General features: G+C 46.7%; 1 protein-coding gene across 7 annotated transcripts in view; it reads left to right on the plus strand.

Annotated features, from left to right (window-relative positions):
- Positions 1–15411, plus strand: part of SLC25A18 (solute carrier family 25 member 18) — a 35452-nt gene that overhangs the window by 9980 nt on the left and 10061 nt on the right. For 2 of the 7 annotated variants that reach the window (XM_064591792.1, XM_064591789.1), the window contains exons 2-6: positions 3554–3691; positions 3910–3974; positions 13030–13150; positions 14657–14779; positions 15020–15075. In XM_064591792.1, the coding sequence (XP_064447862.1) occupies positions 13131–13150; positions 14657–14779; positions 15020–15075 (199 nt within the window). In that variant the 5' untranslated portion in view covers positions 3554–3691; positions 3910–3974; positions 13030–13130. The other 5 variants (XM_064591791.1, XM_064591790.1, XM_045874142.3 and 2 more) reach the window with 5 other exon arrangements.

Here is a 15411-nt window from a genome sequence, read left to right on the forward strand (position 1 = left end):
TCTCAAAGTCTTTGAAAAAAAAAAAAAAAAAAAACATTGTAAAGCACTCTGCAAAACCAGTGGCTTGCAGACTTTAACACCTGGAGAATCTTTTTTTTTTTTTTTTTTTTTTTTTTTTTTTTTAAAGATTTTATTTATTTATTCATGAGAGACAGAGAGAGAGAGAGAGAGGCAGAGGGAGAAGCAGGCTCCCAAGGAGCAGGGAGCCTGATGTGGGACTCGATCCCAGTACCCTGGGATCATGACCTGAGCCGAAGGCAGACGCTTAACCATCTGAGCCACCCAGGCGCCCCAACACCTGGAGAATCTTATTAAGATCAGATTCTGGTTCACTAGGCCTGGGCTGGGTCCCGCGATTCTGCGTGTTTAACAAGCTTGCTGCTGTTTGAGAGCCTCAAAGAGACCTCAAACCCGTCCTTGCTTTCCAACACTAATAACTGACCTTGTTATTTAAAGAGGGAGACCATCTCACATGGTACTCTAACTTTGTGCTTTTCCAGATCTTCACTTTTGTTCTTTCCTGCCAGTCATGTCCCCTCACCAAAGCTGATTTGCCCTTGTGCTTTGCATCCAGCCTCTCCTATCTGCATCCCGACCGCATGCCATCAGTTAGTCTCTCCTCCTTTCTTCCCTCCCTATAAATGTTCCAGTTTCCTCTACTTAAATATCACCTATTTATTTCTCTTTACCTTCATCCAGACTTTTTTTTTTTTTTTTTTTTTTTAGATTTTGTCAGAGAGCACAAGCAGGGGGAGCGGCAGAGGGAGAGGGAGCCCGATGTGGGGCTCCATCCCAGGACCCTGGGATCATGACCTGAACCGAAGGCAGATACTTAACAACTGAGCCACCCAGGTGTCCCTTTAAGTTTATTTTTTTAGTAGTATCTACACCCAACATGGGGCTCAAACTCACGACCCCAAAATCAAGGGTTGCATGCTGGTCTGAGCCAGCCAGTCACCCCATACCTTCATCCAAACTCTTTACCAATAGAACCTGGCATTTTTGTCTGCTGCAATGTGGCTTCCTCCCCACATTTCTACAACTACCGACTTAGTTACAAAGCCTCCGCCAGATCCCTTTCACAGCTCTTAAATCCTTTGCATGGCCTCAGCCCCCTTGGAACTGGTTCTCACTGGTGCCATGACCCACGTTCACCCAGGTCTCCACAGCCTGCCCTCCCAGTTACCTTTTCTCCCTTCGAATAGCTGTGCTCTTCCTAAGACTTGCCCCCTTTTTCCTCTTCATACACCTTTCTCTAGATGGTTATTATCGTCACCTGCAACTTTACTTGTCCTTCTATGCAGTTGACGTCCATCTTTAAGTTGGACTTTTTGCCATGCTCTGGTCACCCTTTCCAAGTTCCTATTGGACATGGACACCATGTGTCCCTGCTGCCATTGTTCCAGGATTTTTATTTGCCACTGTTTTAAATTTTTTACCAGAATGATTGGCAATTTCATTTCCTACACCTTGCTTATTTTTAACACCCTTTCTTAGCCATTTTATTATAACAAACATTACAACTGACATATTTCCCTGTCCCTCCAATGTCATCCATTTATGTTGAAGTGTAATATCCTGGCTTCATGGCTCATCTCTCTTCCTTTTTATCGTGACAAAATACACACATACTATTTTAACCATTTTAAAGTGTACGCTTCAGTTGCATTAAGTACATTCACATCATTATGCAACCATTACTACTGTCCATCTCTGGAACTTTTTTATCCCATGGTGAAGATCTATTCCCATTAAACTAATTCCCTACCTCCCTTCTCCCCCAACCTCTGGTAACCACTTTTCTTTCTGTGTCTATGAATTTAAATGTTCTAGGTACCTCAGATAAGTAGAATCACACAATATTTGTCCTTCTTTGGCTTATTTCACTTAGCGTGTTTTCAGGGTTCATCCATGTTGTAGCATGTAGCAGAATTTTATTCCTTTTTGAGACTAAAGAACATTCCATTGTGTGTATAGACCACATTTTGTTTATCCATTCATCCATCAGAGGACATTTGGGTTGTTTCCCTTTTTGGCTATTGTGAGTAATGAATGTTGCAATGGACATGAGTGTGCAGATAATGTGTTTGAGGCACTGCTTTCAATTCTGTGTGGATACCCAGAAATGGAATTGCTGAATCATACAGTAATTCTGTTTTTAACTTGTTGAGGAACTGCCTTACCAATTTCCACAGCCACTGCCCCATTTTACATTCCCATCAGTGATGCTCAAGAGTTCCAATTTCGCCACATCCTCACCCTCACATGTTTTCTCTGTTTTGATAGTATCACCCTAGCAGGTGTGAAGTGGGAGCACTCTTTCTTGTACACCTCGCCATCCCGTTTTGTGGCTGCCACTTTAAACTCAATAGCCAGCCAAACTTTTCTTCTCCATTCTCTCCTTACCTGTCCACTTCTGATATTCCTAGTTGTGGTGATAATATATCTTTTCCTGCTGATCCATGTTTCAAGCCATATTTGTCTCTGGCATGTTTAATCGACTGCCAAGCCCTATCAGTTCTTCACAGAAATCACATCTCTTCCCTCCTGTATGCAGTTTCTCATTTTATTTCTTGCCTGGATTATTGTAATCTCCCAACCTGTCCAAACCCCTTTGTGCTGCGATAAACCTGAACCGTCTGCTATGGGCCCCTACTCCATGTCCTATATCAGCTTTCCATTGCCCACCAGGAAAAGGGAGGGTGGAAAAGTTATCATTTAGTGAACACCTTTTATGTGCCACACACTAAGTGCTAAATGTACTAAATGCTCTACATCTAAGTTTCGAGTCTCATTTCACAGATGACGCAGGCACAGAGAAGTAATTTGTTTAAGGTCACGCAGCGAGTAAGTAGTAACCTGGAATTCAAACCAGTTCAAAGGCAGCCTTACTCCAAAGCCGATTCTTAACCACTCTGCTCTACTGCCTCATAGCAGTCCTATGAAGTGGCTATCTCCATCCCCCTTCGATGAAGAATGGCACTAAGTTAAATAACTTGCCTAAAGTGAGGTAGTTATTAACTTGGAAGCTGGAATTTGAACCTGGGTCTCTGACATCAAAGTCTGTCCCATGCTGATTCTTCATCTCCCAAATCCTTGGCCAGACAAAAAGGTCCTCTACCTTTGGGACCCAACATGTTACCAGCTTTATTCTCTCCACGACTGCCTCATCCCTTGCCCCAAATTAGACAATTTGCCACTGAAGAGAAGCCAGGTTTAATTTTAACTGCTCTTGGTTGTCAAGTCGAAAACCAGTGACTACTTCCTGAAATCTTTCCAGCTGTCTAGGCTGGAAGAACTCAGCTGCAGCCCTGAGCTCCTGGCTCAGCTGTAACAGCTGTGAGGGCAGGGAATGTGCCCCATCAACACTGCCGCCCCCCGCAGCGGAGCACGTGGTAGACCACTGAAAATACAGAATCACTGGAACAGGCAATCAATCACCTGCAACCACAAAAGTGGGGGAGTCTGAAAAGCAGAGGTTAGCTTCTGGCCCCAAAAGTCTGGCAGAAGTGTTTGCATTGCATCGATTTTCCATTGTTTGTCCTCCTCCCAGACTTCGAGGTCTCTGAGTGGGTGGAATCTCCCCTGACCCCCACCCCCAGGCTGCCTGAACAAAGCCTTTTCCAGCCTGAAGTTTTGTCCCAGTCATACAACAGCCAAGTAAACAGCCACCTGCTTGCCACCTGGGGAGGTAGGACTGGGCTTGGCTAGGCTGCATAGTGGCCTCTGGGGTTACATTCAAACCCAATCTACAGGTGTGGGAGGTGGGAGAGGGGCTGGGGACTGGAGTAGAGGAGGATGGCTTCATGACCACCTGCCCTCCTCTCCTGCCCGAGGTGAAAGGGCTGTGTGGGCATGAGGAGGGAGCGCCAATAACAAAAGAGGAATGTAAGCCAACCCTTCCTGCAGTTCAGCAGTGATCTGGCCTGTATCTTGGCATCCAGAAAAAGCAGAAGGTTCCTTACTGAAAGCAGGTAAGTGTTTGTCTTGTCTGTATCAAGCTTAGAGTTGGTAGGGAAAGATCCACTTCTAGCAAATAAACAGTTGGGAAAGCGGTCAGAGCAGCCAGTGGGAAAGGGTCTTGTTTCATTTGCTACACAGAGTAGGAAGGAGGTGGGCAAGAGGAAGTGGCCACCCCCTAACAATAGGACATCCCAGGCAACATCTAAGTCAGGAGGCATTTTCTTGGCACTGCTAGTGTAAGGGGCTTACCTCTGAGGAACTCTCACTTGCCCTGCTAATTAGAGGAGGTAGAGAGAGAATGGTCCTCTTCCTTGAGTGTCTCCTCACAATGTGAAGAAATGAGAGCAACTGAAGAGCAGAACTGAATGTCTCATGACAAGATTGGCTGCAAAGTTAAAGGCGATGGTCCCCCTCGTGGTTCATGGATTCCAGCATCTCTATTGAATGCCTCTGCACCAAGCTCCAGGGGTAAAACCCTAAGACTGCCTTGCCTCTCCCAGTAACTTAATCATTCTGATTGGAGGTGGAGTCCAGTAGACAAACCACTGTAATACAATGTAGTACGTGCTATAACTGGGTATTAAATGGGATCATAGAAGAGGACTCCTAGCCAAGATTTGAGGGACTTAAGAGGGACTTGTGTGAGAAGCTGAAGCCCAAAAACAACTTGTAATTCATCAGGTAGATATGAGGAAAAATTGTCCTAGTCAACAGGACAGTATGTGGAAGGCTCAGACGTAAGAGACTATGATGTGTTCTGGGAAGGGAGAGTTCCCAATGGCTGGCAGGGAGAGTAGTTGGAGGGGTGATTTGGAAGACACAGTCAAGCAGGAAGGTAGAGGGTCCAGGTCAAGGTTGGGAAACTGTCCTAAGAGTGCTGGGAAGTTAGCAGTGCACTATAGGCGGGGAAGTGCTTAAATGGCAGGCTGGCAACTGGGACCAGACTTGCCCTTTTGCTTGCTTACTTGGCCATGTTTGCTTGTTGTTGTTTTTAACACTTTATTATTTGACAGAGAGCACAAGCAGGAGGAGTGGCAGGCAGAGGGAGAAGCAGACTCCCCACTTAGCAGGGACGCTGGGATCACGATCTGAGCTGAAGGCATCTGCTTAACCGACTAAGCCACCCAGGTGCCGCTTACTTGGCCGTATTTGTGGAGCTTGGATTTGAGGGAAGCAAGGCTGAAGGCAGGGGGCAGAGTGGAGAGGCTGTTGGGTGCTCCAGGCAGTGAGTGACACCCATGGGATAAGCAGTGGCTGGTGGGCCCACGAGAAACTTAGGATAGCTTTTTTCTACCCATGATCAAAGTCCTGTTTACCCCTGTCCATTATGGACAAATAATTTTGTAAAATGCAGTAAAGATGAATTGCTAGAAAAATAGAATTTTTTTTAAATGATAAAATAGGGGCGCCTGGGTGGCTCAGATGGTTAAGCGTCTGCCTTCGGCTCAGGTCATGATCCCGGGGTCCTGGGATCGAGCCCCGCATCGGGCTCCTGGCTCAGTGGGGAGCCTGCTTCTCCCTCTCCCCCTGCTCATGCTCTCTCTCTCTCTCTCTGTATCTCTGTGTCTCAAATGAATAAATAAAATCTTTTTTTTTTTTTTAAGATTTTATTTATTTATTTGACAGAGAGAGACACAGCGAGAGAGGGAACACAAGCAGGGGGAGTGGGAGAGGGAGAAGCAGGGAGCCCGATGCGGGGCTCGATCCCAGGACCCTGGGACCATGACCTGAGCCGAAGGCAGACGCTTAATGACTGAGCCACCCAGGCGCCCCTAAATAAAATCTTTAAAAAAATAAAAAATAAAATGATAAAGCTCACATTTTTCTTAGTACATCCTAAAATATGGAATTCCTTGAGATACCATAAAAATTTCTAAGCCTTTACTCTCAATTTCTGTACTTGTCACAGACCAGCACTGAACCAACACCCTGAGTAGCACCATTTTAGGAGGAAAAACTGCCAGAACACGGTGACTGATTAGTGGTGGGGGAATAAGAGGAAAAGGAGGAATCAAAGATGGCACACGTATGTGGCCTGGATAATTGAATCGCTGATGGTGCAGCTTTCAGACCTAGGGAACCGGGAGGAGGAACAGCAGGCCTAGACGGGTGGACACAAGTAAAAAGAGGTATTACTGTACTGGGTGAGGCCAGGCTGCTAAGACGGGGACAGCCCAGGAGCTGGTTAAGATGATGGTGAGGGGCTCAGGGCAGAGAGCCTGAACTGCAAGTCCATTAGTCATGAGCAAGTAGACAATGACCGAAGCCCAGGAGGAAATGGACTTTCAGGACGGCTGTGTGGAATGGAAGGAGTTGAGAACCTTGGCAGGACCCTGTGGTCACCAGTGAGCAAGGACACTGGTCCTGGGAGGCTAGGGAGCCACTGGGGAGAGCCAAGGAGCCCACAGAAGTCAAGATAATAGAATGTTTTAATGTGGGACAAATGAAAAGCCGTGTAATCAGAAGCTCAGAGAACGTTGGCCTGCTCTGGTCCCTGCAGCTCACTACCTAAAATCATCTCTCTGAAAGATGTGTCTCTGGACAGCCTCATTCAAAATATGATCCTGGGAAACAATGTAGTAAGAATTACTTTAGGGGCACCTGCCTGGCTCAGTCGGTATAGCATGCAATTCTTGATCTCGGGGTCTTGAGTTCAAGCCCCATGTTGGGTGTAGAGCTTACTTTTTAAAAAAATTACCTTAGAGTTTTCTGTGCTTTCCAAATTTTCTAATTTTTTTTAGTACTTTAAATACCTTAAGAAATAGAACAATGGTTCATTATTAACAAAAAAGAACTGATCACCGCCTAAGCATCTGTTAATTAGCTATCTCCTAGGGAAGCACACAGGATGGGTCACAATTTTGCTGTTAGGCGCAGGACCCCTGGATGAGACAGGGTAAGGTAGGCCGGCAGGGCCCTGCCACAGGGACTCCCTCCTAGCCCCACCAGGACCTCTTGCCTAGGACCGTCCTTAGCCAGCTTCTTTTTTGTGAAACAGAGCCTGCAGTAGGGTGAGGAAGGGACAAACCACCCCATTGTGTATACACACACACACACACACACGCAGAGCAGAGATGCTCCTGGAAATTGGGCATCTAAGGAGTCAAAAGACTAGCCTGGTGTCACTCACTAGCAGAACGGTGTCCTCCCTGCCAAGTGAGGGGTGCCTTCTCACCCACTTCCCACAGAGCTGGAGGGCACAGTTCCCAGAGTCTTGGCTTCTCTCCAAGTGCCTCTCCCTCCCTCTGGGCAGCTTCCTCTCCTAGCCTGTCTTTCAGTTCCTCGGAGCCTCAGGTTTCAGGCCTCCCCCAGCTCCGTGGTTCTTCAGCCCTGGACAGTTGCCACGTCCAGGCCCTTTTTTCTTTAAAAAGTTCTCTTCCAGGGGTGCCTGGGTGGCTCAGCGTCTGCCTTCGGCTCAGGTCATGATACTTGGGGTCCTGGGATCGAGCCCGGAATCCAGCTCCCTGATCAGCAGGGAGTCTGCTTCTCCCTCTCCCTCTGCTCCCCTGCTCCTGCTCTCACTCGCTCTATGTCAAATAAATAAGTAAAATCTTAAAAAAAAAAAAAAAAGTTCTCTCCCAGCTATCCCTTTTCCTCTGTACCCTCCACCACCCTAATCCTTTTCTCTCGACTTCATTGCTTTGCCATGATGCCACCTAACTGGTCTCTCAGGGGAAATTTCCTTTTCTCAACCCATTCTTCCTGAATTATTTTCCTCATACAACATTCGACATGGTAGTTTGCCCCTTAAAAGCATTCATTGTTTTCTTACTACATATAGGATCAAATTTGTGAAAAGTTACTTAATTTGGGGCGCACAAACTGTATTGGGGAAGTCCAGGGTTCTCCACACCTGGCCTAACCTACTTTTGCAGCCCTTTTCCACCGTTCTGGTGAGCCAGCCAGGGCAGTGAGCTGTCCCTCAGCCCTTTGCTTGGCCCCTGTGCTCACAAAGTTTTCGCATCCAGGCCACCTCCCCTTCCTCTTCTCCTTATAAACTTGCCCTTATTTTTTAAGGCCACGTCTAGATCCCTCTCCAAGCCAGCCCAGAGTGACCTTGCACAACTCTGAAGGCTTACGGTATTCACTGTCTAAGCAGCTCAACTGTAATGGAATGGAATTTGAGAGTTCTTTAAAAGTTTTGTTTATTAAAAATTCTTTGGCTACCCAATTACAAAAACTAATTCTAATTTGCTTAAGACAATAAGTCAATTCAAAACAAACAAAAAATCCCCAAAACAACAACAAAAAGACAATAGGTTAATTCATTAGAGCGATAGTGGAATATCCCTTTGGTTCCTAAGGTCAGGAAGGAAGTGGGTCACTGTAATCAGGGTTTCATACCCCACCAGAACTCTGCTCTCTCTCCTGTGGTTCTGCTTTATTCATAAATCTCTTGCTACAAAATCATCTCTCAGTTTCCCAAACTACACGACAGTAAACATGACTGCAGATAGGTCCCAAGTGCTGTATGTTACAGACAAAAACTTGAAAGAGGCTACACAATCTCTCTTCTAAAATACCTAATGAGGAGATTGAAAAACCTAGCTTAAATCAGGGGCCCATCCTCAGATAATCAACATTACCCGGGAGAATATTGTCACATTTTAGAAATATAGCAGTCCCCACCAGGTGAATGGTGAGGGAGAAGGGAGGTTCCTGGAAATGGGGTAATGAAGAAATCCAATATGTATATCACTACATTCTACCCTTTGATGCCTGAGGACATGCAAACAGATACCATTTCCCATACAACTAGATTTCCTCTTTTTTTTAAGATGTTATTTTTTTATGTAATCTCTACCCCCAATGTGGGGCTTGAACTCACAACTCCAAGATCAAGAGTCACATGCTCTACCGACTGAGTCAGCCAGGTGCCCTTAAATTTCCTCCTTCTAATATGGTTCAATAATCATGTGTCAAATTATAAATGCACTTATCTTCCCAGTGTGATAATGTCATGACCAGATACTGCATCCAGAGGCAATAACAGGGAGCCTCTGTTATCCAGATAAAGATTTTTTTTTTTTTTTAATATATCCAGTCCTTCCCCACCTTGGTCCCAGAGAGCTGCAGATGTAGATCCTCATAATTCTGTGTCCCAGTGCTTAAATAATTAGTATTACTACCCCAACCCTCCCCAAATACTCTATTTTTCTAAATTCTATTTAAAAAAGAAAAAAGGGGGGTGCCTGGGTGGCTCAGTTGGTTAAGCGTCTGCCTTCAGCTCAGGTCATCATCCCAGAGTCCTGGGATCAAGTCCCATGTCAGGCTCCCTGCTCAGCGGGGAACCTGCGTTTCCCTCTCCCTCTGCCCCTCCCCCTGCTTGTGCTCTCTCTTGCTCCCAAATAAATAAAATCTTCTAAAAAAAAATATATATCTATTGTTCAGTAGTCTAATGCATAGAGCACTCCTTAAGTGATAAGACTAAATAATTTAGGGGCACCTAGCTGGCTCAGTCAGAGGAGCCCTTGACTCTTGACCTTGAGGTCCTGAGTTTGAGCCCCAAGTTGGGTGAGAGATTACTAAAAAATAAATAAACTTAAAAAAAAAGGCTAGATAATTTAATGAATATTCATTTGTTTGCTAAATTCTTTCACAATGTAGGGAGCTCCTTGGTCAGGAAAATGGCTGCCTCAGGGCCTGGTTTGCTGGAAGAATTTCCCTTGCAAGGATCCTTCAGGTCCCGTATGGAGAGAACAGTGCTGAGGAGTGCCCGGTGGGAGGGCATGCTGTATCACTCTGCAAGTCTATTCCTATCAGGGCTAGAACCAGGAGTACCCTAAACTCCGAGAAAGCGGGGACCTTGTTACTGTTCTCAACTATATCCCTGCTGCCTAGAACTGTGACCGGCACACAGTAGGCCCTCCACAAGTATTTGTAAAATGACTAACACTTGGGCCTATGGATTGCCTTAAGGATTGAGCAAATAGGGACCCTGTTGCCAAGTGTGGGATTTTTGTGGTGATAACTCCTTTAAAACCTTTGCTGGCTGACTGTCAGTTTCCTCTTTGTTGACTCGGTTTGCTAATGCATTCACGGGTGCCAGAAATCTTGTCAAGGCATAGCCTTTGAATGCTAAGTCTGTTCCAGGGAACTACGGGCCTGGGACTTCTAGTGGCCTGGCCCAGTCTCGGGCTGGGGGTTGAGGCTGGTCCCTGCTACACACACGCTTGCGACATACCAAAAGGTGAATGCACTTGAAGGTTGGAGACATTACCACATCCCATTATCACACCTGCCACGTGGAAGTGCTAGTGGCCCTGGGATTGGGGTGTCCCTAATTTCTCTGGCTTCTCTTAAATACCCCTGCTCCAAAAGCCAGTGAACCACAATTTATAAGCTAGTAATTTAGAAATTAGTAATTTAGAAAACACAGAGAATATGGCTGCAAGATTCTCAATTATTTGAGTCTCTGGTTTCAGACTGACAGGGTTTCATACTTGTCCTGTTGTTTCCTGTTCATTTTTAAGGTGGCTACCTAGAATTACAACATATCTTTCTCTCCTAACAACTTAATAAGTGTGTCAAAGAACAGTGGGTACACTTGAATTTCCTGACATTTTCCCCCAAGTTCCCTAAAGCTCCAGCTCTCAGAGGACATGGTTGGAGCCTCCAGAGATGAGGAGGGGCTTTCGCCAGCCCCCCAGCCTGGGCCCTGCTTTCTCTCAGCCGAGTCCATGCTTTAGGGTCTATAATTTGCAAATCCTCCCTCCCTTTGCTAGTTTTGGGGATAATTAAATCTCTTTTGGGTGGGTGTATCAGATTGTATTCTAGCAAGTTAATCAATAATGACCTAATTGATTGACAGGACAGTTGAGTGTGTCACAGAATCCAAAGACAGGAATGTGACCGGCATTAAGGAGTGAACTGGAAACTGGAATTTGAAACATTAGGACAATCTCCATCTTCTGTTTCTCTTCCATATGTGCTTGCTTCACTTTTCTGTTTCTTTCTCTGCAGACCAGCTTCCTATTTCTCCAACAGATCCAAGTTTTTACCTGTTCTAGGTCCAAACACCATGTTACAAAACCATTCTTCCAGTTTCTCAGACCAACAACTTAACTACTTTTGTGTCTCACATCTGGTCCATCAGGCAGTCCTGGTGGCCTGGCCTTCAGTACACATCCATAATTTTTTTTTAAAGATTTTATTTATTTATTTGAGAGAGAGAATTAGCATGAGCAGGAGCAGAGGGAGAGGGAGAAGCAGGATCCCCCCCACCCCCCCACCCCCCACCAAGCAGGGCGCCTGATGCAGGACTCTATCCCAGGACCCCGGGATCATGACTTAGCCAAAGGCAGCCACTTAACCAACTGAGCCACCCAGGCACCCCAACATACATCCATAATTAAACTACTCTCCCACCCACCCCACCCCCCACCAGCAGCCATGACCTCCTGCAATAATTTAATTGGTCTTTCCACTTTTATCTTGGGCCCTCTGCTCTCTATTCTCAACACGGCAGCCAAATGGTCCTGTCAAGAGCATGTCATTTCTTTGCTCAAAACTCTCCAGTTGTTTCTCTTTTCATTCCAAATAACAGCCAAAGACCTTCTGAGGCCTTGCAGGGTCACTCTTCCACCCATTATCTCTACGACTTTGTCTTTATTACCCACGCCTTGTTCACTCTTCACTGACCACCCTGCTGTTCCTTCTGGTCACCAGCCTCACTCTGTCTTTCAGGGCCTTTGCACTTATTCTGCCCTGAGTGTTCTTTCCCAGATATCTGCATGGCTTGCTTTCTCACCTCTGAATCCTCAAATCACCTAAATGAATCCTTTCTTGGTCAAGCCACCGAGCCCCCACCCCACTGACATTTCTTACCTTCCTTCCCTTCTAAATTTTTTTTCTCTGGAGTATTTATCACTATCTGGTTTCCTTAGGATTTATTTCATTTATTGTCTCTCTGCTCCTTTGGAATTTAAACCCCTGAGGGGCGCCTGGGTGGCTCAGTCAGTTAAGCATTTGTTTCAGCTCAGGTCATATCTCCGGGTCCTGGGATCAAGTCCCCACATCTGGCTCCTTGCTCAGGGGGGAATCTGCTTCTCCCTCTCCCTCTGACCCTCCCCTCTGCTTCTGTCCTCTCTCTCTCTCAAATGAATAAATAAAAAACCTTAAAAAAAAAAACAATTTAAGCTCCTGAGAACTATATCCCCAGACCTGGAACAGTCAGTGCCTGGCACTCAATAATTTTTTTTCTGAACGGATCAATATATACCAAGAGAAAGACTGATCTCTCTCTTTTCTTCCCTAATACAAAATACTTGGAAACAACAGAAAATTGCTGGCAGCCCAGGGACCAATGAGGAGCCTGTAAGAGGCGGGGAACCCTAAAGCAGCTTGAAGGGAGCCTGGAGGAAAGAGGCATCTCAGAGCTCAAGCCAGCCTCCACTGGAGCCTCAGGAGAATTCTTCCTGACACCGTCCCCCTGGGGTCAAGCAGGACCCCTCCCCAGAAGTTGTAATTATTATTATGATTATAGCTTTGACTTTTTGACACCGTCCTTGTGCTTTCTATATGTATCAATTATAAATAAGTCCAGAGACTTAAAAGCAGCTTAGTCTTTCAACAGGATCATAGTAAGTTTAGAAAACACATTTTAAGAGCCAAAAAGTAACTAAAGAACATTTCAAGTGTTTTATTATAGTTCGTGGACACCATGAGAGGGATTCCTAGTCCATAGCAACTCTTCTTAATATCCCTCTTTTGTACCCATCAGCTTCCCTCACCACCACTCCCGCGGGCTTCTTCCAGATGCCCCAGAACTCCTCTCCCTGAGCCTTAGTTTGGGCCAGCTGTCCTCCTCTCTCATTGCCTTTCTTCTGATCTCAATCCACAAAGTCCAAAAGATCCGGAAAGGAAAAGGAAAAAAGCAAGTTGGCAGCATCAGTGTATTAATAATGTTCTGTCCCAGCACACACTTGGTTTCTCACACGGTGAGGCGAGTGTTGTTCTGACCACTTTGTAGAGGAGGAAACCAGCCCACCGAGGCTTGCCCAGAAGGCGGCTCAGGCCAGTCTCCACTGACACCTGTGTTCTATCCGTTCTGCTGCGGTGGGCCAGAGTCAAGGATACAGACACCACATCTGCTTCAGCCAGCCATCTCCCGTGAGGAGCCGACAGCCTGTGCCGGGACCCACCAGCAGTCCTTGGCCCCCGGCAGAATGTCCAAGCCGGATTTGAGGTAAACTGGCTGAGACAGCCGACTCTCTGGGCTGGGTTTCTGTGGTAACAATACATCATTCAGCTTCTCTTCCAGATTCCTGAGTCCAGGGGAGGAGCAAGTGAGACTCATTTTCCCCCAGTATACAAAATATATATGTAAAATTTGTCCTTGTTTGAACTGCATCTTCTCAGACTGCAAAATTTCAGTCACAATTCTATTTGTTTTCACAAAGTTGCTTGTTTGTTTGCTTATCAGGGTTCAGGTGTGAGAGAATATCTATTCTTATTACTTCCAGGTAATCTACCTGCAAATATTTTGCTCACAATCTGCCCCTGGCCTGAAAGATAAGAAAACACTACTAGGTTCCAAGGAGACTGAGGAAGCTTTATTTTCTATCTTCAGTCTTCCAAAATTCCAGGATGAGGTGCTCACATTATGTAAAGTGTGACTTGACTTGACATTTGGCTAGAATCAGATAATCTGAATACTTTAGCCCTGGTGATCTTGTGCTGACTAGAAGCCCTCATTGTAAAAATGTGTGTTCTCTTTTTTTTTTTTTTAAAGATTTTATTTATTTATTTGAGAGAGAGGGAGTGAGAGAGAGCATGAGAGGGGAGAGGATCAGAGGGAGAAGCAGACTCCCCACTGAGCAGGGAGCCTGATGTGGGTGGGACTCAATTTCTGGACTCCGGGATCGTGACCTGAGCCAAAGGCAGTTGCTTAACAAACTGAGCCACCCAGGCGCCCTCTCTTATTACAAATAATAGCTATCATTTACCAAGTGCATTAACTTACTTAATCTTCACAAAATCCCTTGAGGCCAGTTTTACAGAGGGAAAAACAAAGAATCAGAAAAGTGAGGTAACTTGTTTAAGTAAACAGCATAGCCGGGATTCAAATTCCGTTCTGACTGAACTTAAGCCTGAAATAAAATTGCAGTCCGTTGGAAAACTTTCCCACATGTGGCTCTAAAGGTGGGGACCAGCCGGAGAACAGGCCCTTGGTGGAAGCTCTGAGGGACAGCTCTGAGGGGAGCTGAGGACTTCCTACACCCTGGTGGGGCCCCAGGGGGCAGAGTTGGCACTCTGGGCCTCCTTCCCAAAAGCCTTTGCAGCATCCTAGCTTGAGGAGCATTTCCCTGGGGGGAGTTAGGACAAGATGCCTCAGCCCTGGTAAGTGCCCCTGGAGGGGGTGGTCAGACACTCCTGGCCCCCAGGCCCTCACCTGTCTCTGTAACTGGACGTGGGGGAGGGAGCCCCAGGTTGGCTGCGGGAGGTGCTGCTGTTGGGTATAGGAGGCTGAGGAGAGGTGTCCCTGGTGTGGAGTTGAGGTCCCCGGAGGAGGAGCCACTGTTCTACTCTTTCTCCCCTCTGTTCCTGCTCTCCTGTCCTCCCCTCCCTGTCCCCCACCCCCAACCCCATCTGTCCTGGCTGTGTGTGAGGCTTTCTGCAGCCAGCCTCCCTCTGAGCTCCTGTGTCCCTCTGCCTCCCTCAGTCATTCTGTGCCTCCCTCCTCACGGTCTAGTGTCACAGCAAAACTCATCAATGGAGGTGTGGCAGGGCTTGTTGGGGTGACCTGTGTGTTCCCCATCGACTTGGCCAAGACTCGGCTGCAGAACCAGCATGGAAAAGACATCTACAAAGGAATGTAGGTATTGGTGAGGGGAATGGGGTGAGTAGGGAGAGGGGAATTCCCGGGGAGGGATATGGGGCCTCATTCCTTCCGGTCTCTTTATTTAGGGAGTTCATGCATTGTGGGGGTAGAGTGGGGTGGGAGGAGATGGTCAACTGGGGTGTGCCCAGAAGGATTAGTGCACCGGGTTGGGGGGAGGGCTGATGGGCATCCTCTTGCTCACCACTGATTTCCTTTTCTGGCTTCTGCTTCTAGGATAGACTGCCTGATGAAAACTGCTAGGGCAGAAGGCTTCTTGGGCATGTACCGAGGTGGGCTTATCATGCACCCCAGGGGAGGCTTGGCTTGGGCCAAATGAAAACAGAGAGGGCAGCCCAGCACACCAGACTCTGTGGCTTTATAGAACATTGGGAAGTGGCGTTTTTTCTGCCCAGGGAGCTCCTGGGGCGGGGCCTGGGCTACCAGGTGATCCTAAGCCACATTTGCTTTTTATAAACCCCCATGTTCCTTGGTGGAGACAGGCAGTTATGGTAAGGTTTGGGGGGACACCAGTGAGCACACTAAGGAGCCCAGGAGCCCCAGTTTCCATCCTGGCACAACTGTGTGATGCTGGAAGCAAGTGGTCCCCCCCACCCCCATTCAGGGCT

The sequence above is a fragment of the Mirounga angustirostris genome, unplaced genomic scaffold (genome assembly GCF_029215605.1).
Source record: "Mirounga angustirostris isolate CCGP_5_RB_7025 unplaced genomic scaffold, mMirAng1.0.hap1 SCAF_5, whole genome shotgun sequence".
Lineage (NCBI taxonomy): Eukaryota > Metazoa > Chordata > Mammalia > Carnivora > Phocidae > Mirounga > Mirounga angustirostris.